Source organism: Mandrillus leucophaeus, unplaced genomic scaffold (genome assembly GCF_000951045.1).
Source record: "Mandrillus leucophaeus isolate KB7577 unplaced genomic scaffold, Mleu.le_1.0 Scaffold461, whole genome shotgun sequence".
Taxonomy (NCBI): Eukaryota; Metazoa; Chordata; class Mammalia; order Primates; family Cercopithecidae; genus Mandrillus; species Mandrillus leucophaeus.
In genome coordinates, this window is record NW_012104932.1 from 2,409,704 (window position 1) to 2,415,703 (window position 6,000).

Here is a 6,000-nt window from a genome sequence, read left to right on the forward strand (position 1 = left end):
GACCTCTCAAGGTCTCTTACAGGTCTTTACTTATTCTGCTGCTGGCCTTTACTTTGGTTACTTTTCATTAAACTAAAAAAAGCTGAAAATAATCCTCAAAACATAATAATTTAAATTTAGTCAAGGAATTTTTTTTTTTAATTCTAGCATTTCCTTGAGTAAATTTAAAAATGACAACAGAGCAAACATAAAGTTGGTAATAGCATCTTTATATAAATCACATTTTAGGCAAAGAATTCATTTTTTAAAATTTATCAGGTAGTTGTAGGTTCTCTAATGTTGAGAAGAAGATAGGAAAATACTGCTAATGAAGTTTAAAAAAATCAACCATCAAACAATTACATTTCACTAGTACAATTAAATCTAACCTTTACATATGATGTCATAATACCAAGAAACCCATAAAAATAAAAGTTACATTAAAAAGATTGCCTTTCAGGTACAGATAGGATACAAATTTCTACCCTCTCACAAAACGCTGAAATATACTTTCAAGCAAAATGCACAGAGAGTGAACATCATGGACCCTGACATACTCCCAAGGAAAGGAAAGCTCTCATATTAATGGTTACATATAACTTGAAACCCAAGGTACATTTCAGAAAACTTAAAGTAACTTTCAGTATAATTATCTTGTAATAAGTACTCATGAAAATGGTCAGAGAAACCTTTATTTGTACCAAAGAATGGTCCTGCACCAGTAATACGCATAATATTAAAACAAGATTTACCTCTATTGTTGGATCATATTCGTCCACAAAATGATTCTGAATTAGCTGTATCGTCAAGGCACTCTTGCCTACGCCACCAGCTCCAACTACCACAAGTTTATATTCAGTCATTTTTCAGCAGGCCTTATAATAAAAATAATGAAAATGTGACTAAATTAGAACATGTCACACATGAGGTTAATACACTATCAAATACTCCATCAGTACCTTTTAATACAAACTCACCTTTCTATGAAAAGTTATTTCAAAATACCTTACAAAATTCAATCATGAAAATTCCAGTTGACTACAGATGTGTACTGTAATGAACTGTACTTCATTTACAAACTCCTCCAACAACGTTTAAGAAAAATACATAACTGCTACATAGATAGTTCTTTTATCTTTAAATTCAAGTTGTTGTATCTAAACAGCCACACTGCTGTTCTGCAGCGGCTAAAGGCTCTCAAAGGATCATGACTTCACTCATGCAAGTGTCTAGAACAGTCCTCTACACCCTGTAGACACACCCTCACAAAAGTTGCTGACAGCTATCTCCACTCCTATTGTTAGTTCTCCAAGTGAACCCCCACCTCTAAAAGTTAGAAGTCACTATGCAACAGCTACAGGAAAACTTTTAAAGCATCATGGCAGTAGCTCTCTTGGATAAGTATTAACAGTAAGAATCAGATGAGGGTTGGGAGAATGAGTATCAAAGTTGGATTGTGTCATGGGGAAATAAAAATTTAAACACTAAGGCAGAAGAACAATATTTGATGACATTTTAATGTGTGAAATATCTCTGGGGAAAATAGAAGTCGGAGGTTGCAGTGAGCTGAGATCACACCACTGCACTCCATTCCGGTGACAGAGCAAGACTCCGTCTCAAAAAAAAAAAAAAAAAATCTCTGGGGAAAATAAAGGTAAAAACTAAGAGAACTCCAAATTAACTATTCAGTCCAGGTGATGTGATCATCAATCACAATACATAATCCTGTATCACTGCTGCACACAAAAAGATAAAGATTAGAAAGCCAGGTGCAGTGGCTCATGCCTGTAATCCCAGCACTTTCGGAGGCCACGGCGGGTGGATCACCTGAGGCCAGGAGTTCAACACCAGCCTGGCCAATATGGTGAAACCCCATCTCTACCAAAAATACAAAAATTAGTCAGGCGTGGTGGCGCTCTCCTGTAGTCCCAGCTACTCAAGAGGCTGAGGAAGGAGAATCGCTTGAACCCGGGAGGCGGAGGTTGCAGTTAGCTGAGATGGAGCCACTGCACTCCAGACTGGGTGACAGAGTAAGACGCTGCCTCAAAACAAACAAACAAAAAGATTAGAGATAAACACTGTTTTTAGTAAAACAGTTGTTAAGAGATGCAAGTGAATATGTCTCAGTAATCCACATGACTGTTACTCTTTGCTTTTCCTACACTGTCTCCCCACAGGTGCATGAATACTGACAACTTGTATAACAAGCACCACACAGAAAATAAAACATATTTTCTAGTCAGTTGTTTCAAATTTTTTGAAATAATATGAATGTTTAATTTCATCTCCTTTCCCTCATGTAACACATAATTACAAATAAGGAGAGAAATGCAGGAAAAAACGGGAGTAAATGCACAATTATTTATTATGGATGAGTAGCTCCATATAATGAATGTGCATGTATTGCAGATAAACACTAAATAGGCCGGGCGTGGCGGCTCACGCCTGTAATCCCAGTACTTTGGGAGGCCGAGGTGGGTGGATCACAAAGTCAGGAGATCAAGACCATCCTGGCTAACACAGTGAAATGCCGTCTCTACTAAAAACACAAAAAAATCAGCCAGGCGTGGTGGCGGGCGCCTGTAGTCTCAGCTACTGGGGAGGTTGAGGCAGGAGAATGGTGTGAACTCAGGAGGCAGAGCTTGCAGTGAGCCAAGATCACGCCACTGCACTCCAGCCTGGGCGACACAGCAAGACTCCGTCTCAAAAAAAGAAAAAAGAAAAAAACCACTAAATATACACCGTATCCTATTTACTGAAAACCAAAAATAATAATTTGGTTTTCCAAATGATAACATACTAACCTTACTCCTAAGCCCTGCCTCAAAAAGCACCACAGGCTAGAAAAATTCTGTCACACAGAGTCACAGTATAGTTCCCCGCCTTACTCTGTTCTACCTAGACTTACTGGCTGCTTGTCTAGGGTCAGTTAACAACCACTACAAACATATATCTTATCCTATTTGCCTCCATGCTTTATTTCAAATGTAGGCCAAAGCAATTAGGAATGGATGAGGAGAATTACACTAAAATGTATCCTCTAGCTCTCTGCCTATCCCAACCTCCCCGCAACCAGTTTGCATAGCCTAAAACAGTTCTCAAAAGGTGGTCTAGGAACCCCTCAGGTTACTAAGACTTTTCTGGTATGCAAGAGGTCAAAACTGTTTTCATAGTAACATTAAGATGTCCTTTACCCTTTTCACTCCCATTCTTTCACAAGTTTTCCAGATGTGTGATCATAATAGATTGAACGCAGATGCAGATATAAGAATCCATGTCTTCTATTAAGCCACATCATTAAAGAGATTTACCAAAGTGTGAAACGACACCACTCTTCTAAGTTTTGGTTTTGTTTTGGAAAATAGTTATTTTTCATAAAATATTTTATTCATGTTACTAAGTAATGGGCTTATTATTTCTATTTTTAAATGAATTAATACATTTTTTAAAAATTGTTTTAATTTCCAATATGATAATTATTAATAAACCCCACACAAATCAAAGGTTTTTTTAATTCTCAATTTTTTTTTCTTTATAACAAAGTCTCACTACGTTGAGCACGCTGGTCTCCAACTCCTGGCCTCAAGCGATCCTCCTGCCTCAGGGATTACAAGCAAGAGCCAATTTGCCCGGCCCCTTCAATAATTAATTTCTAAGAGTGTAGGCCCAGTATGGTGGCTCACGCCTGTAATCCCAACACTTTGGCAGGTTTAGGCGGGCGGATCACCTGAGGTCAGGAGGTCGAGACCAGCCTGGCCAACATGGTGAAATCCTGTATCTAAAAACACAAAAATTAGCCCGGTGACGGGAGCCTGTAATCCCGGCTACACGGGAGGCTGAGGCGGGAGAATCGCTTGAGCCTGGGAGTCGGAGGTAGTAGTGAGCCCAGATAGCGCCACTGCATTCTGGCCTGGGTGACAGAGTGAGACTCACTCTCTCAAAAAAAAAAAAAAGAGCGTAGATGGGTCCTTAAGGCCAAAAAGTTTGCCAGCCTAGTAAATACTGTGGACAGACACTGGATTAGAGTTTGTGTATATGTACGAATTCACAGCCACATATATCTTCTGGTTTACTTGTTTATGCGGTGGTTGTTTCCAGAAAAAAAAAAAAATTATTTGAATGAGATTTTTAAAACCAAGTCACATTTAAATCCACTAGAGAGAACTGGGTTCCAAAGTAGTCTTATCAAATGAAGATCATGGGCTGGGAGGAGCTCCCTTACTCACAGTTAGAAAAGCTAATAAGGAGTGGACTGGACTCAAATCCAACAATTTTGTTATGGAAGAAAATTCATTTTTATTTGTCATAAAACGGAATTACCATCCACCATCTCTTAAAAGCAAGTACACTGTGTATGGCTACAGTCTCAAAGTAAACTAATGTTAGCAACCATATTTGATATCTGTAGTCTATCACATGTAGGAGTCAGCATTTTGGACCTTAGTCACTTCAGTGATACCAGTTATATGGTTAATTCTGAGCTGATAATTACAAATAGACCTTTCCCCTTTATCACTTAGTTTTTAAATGTTTTCTATTATAAACATAACGTATATATTGTATAACAATTAGAAAACCTTTCTGTTTTGATAGAGCTCAAGATTTAAGAAGGCTTAGACTTCAGCTAGAAGATGCATAAAGCACTTTGGGAGGCCGAGGTGGGCGGATCACGAGGTCAGGAGTTCGAGACCAGCCTGGACAATATGGTAACACCCCTGTCTCTATGAAAAATACAAAAAATTAGCCGGGCATGGTGGCAGACACCTATAAACCCAGTTATTCAGGAGGCTGAAGCAGGAGGATTGCTTGAACCCAGGAGGCGAAGTGAGCCGAGACGGCGCCACTGCACTCCAGCCTGGGCAACAGAGCAGATGGGAGACCATCCTGGCCAACATGGTGAAACCCCTTCTCAACTAAAAATACAAAAATTAGTTGGGCATGGTGGCGTGCGCCTGTAGTCCCAGCTACTCAGGAGGCTGAGGCAGGAGAATCGCTTGAACCCTGGAGGCGGAGGTTTCAGTGAGCCGAGACCACGCCATTGCACTCCAGCCTGGGCGACAGAGCGAGACTCCATCTCAAAAAAATAAAAAATAAAAAAGGAGATGCACATGTTTAAGTCTATTTCAGGCGGTTAGCTGGTGGATTGCTACAATTCCTCTGTAAGTTTAAAAAATCATGTAAAAAAATCATGTAAGTGCTGTTTTGGAGTACTGTAATAACTCATGAGATGTAGAACACATCTGCAAAATGAGGATATTATAGAAGAAATAAGGGATGAGAGTAATACATAAGAAATAAGGGGAAGGACAAGAACAGGTAAATTAAACTTCAAGTACTATTTTTGCTATTGCTGTCTACACTCAACTAGCAAGAAAAAAGCCTTGCTTCTGCTCTGCGGGTTTTCTTCGGGGTTTAACTTGACCAAGCAAAACAGACCTTCTGGGATTAACTTTTTCCTTTTCACTGTAGGTCACAGGTTCTACGTGTAGGGTGTTGGCCACCTGTTCTTCCACCATCTCTACCTCCACCTCCTCCTTTGTGGCCACAGCAATGTCACAGCCCATACATGGGGGAGGGGAGCAGTCAGGAACTCGGAGGCAGATGCATTTTTTTCCAAACACAATAACCTCCAACAGTGGTCTCTAAGCACTTTCCTATGCTCTTCCAAAACGTGACCTCGCCTCTTACTCACACATCCCCTACACACGGAAAAGGACCACTATCCGTCCATCCTGCGCTCGAGGGAGAACTTTATACCTTCGTCCTAGAGATGCCAAATGCAGCAGGGAAGGCTGGACCGAGGCAGCCGAGTGCTGGGAAGGGAGGCAAGAGGTGCGGGAGCGGGGAGAGGGGGAGGGGAGGCCGGGGCGCAGCGGGAGTAACCTCCACCGCACCCCACCGCCCCGAGGGGCAGCCGGCCCGGCCCGAGTTTCTCCCCAGCAGCCTCCAGCCGCGGCTCTCGGGGAGGAGGAAGGAAGGGGTTCCCCGTCCAGGAAGCAGCACAAGCGGCGACCGCCTCCA

General features: G+C 41.2%; 1 protein-coding gene across 1 annotated transcript in view; it reads right to left on the reverse strand.

Moving 5' to 3' along the window:
- Positions 1-856, reverse strand: part of KRAS (Kirsten rat sarcoma viral oncogene homolog) — a 42,643-nt gene extending 41,787 nt beyond the window's left edge. The window contains exon 1 of the mRNA XM_011994800.1: positions 732-856. Within this exon, the coding sequence (XP_011850190.1) occupies positions 732-842 (111 nt within the window). The 5' untranslated portion in view covers positions 843-856. The remainder of the gene's footprint in view (positions 1-731) is intronic.
- Positions 857-6,000: the final 5,144 nt, after the last annotated feature.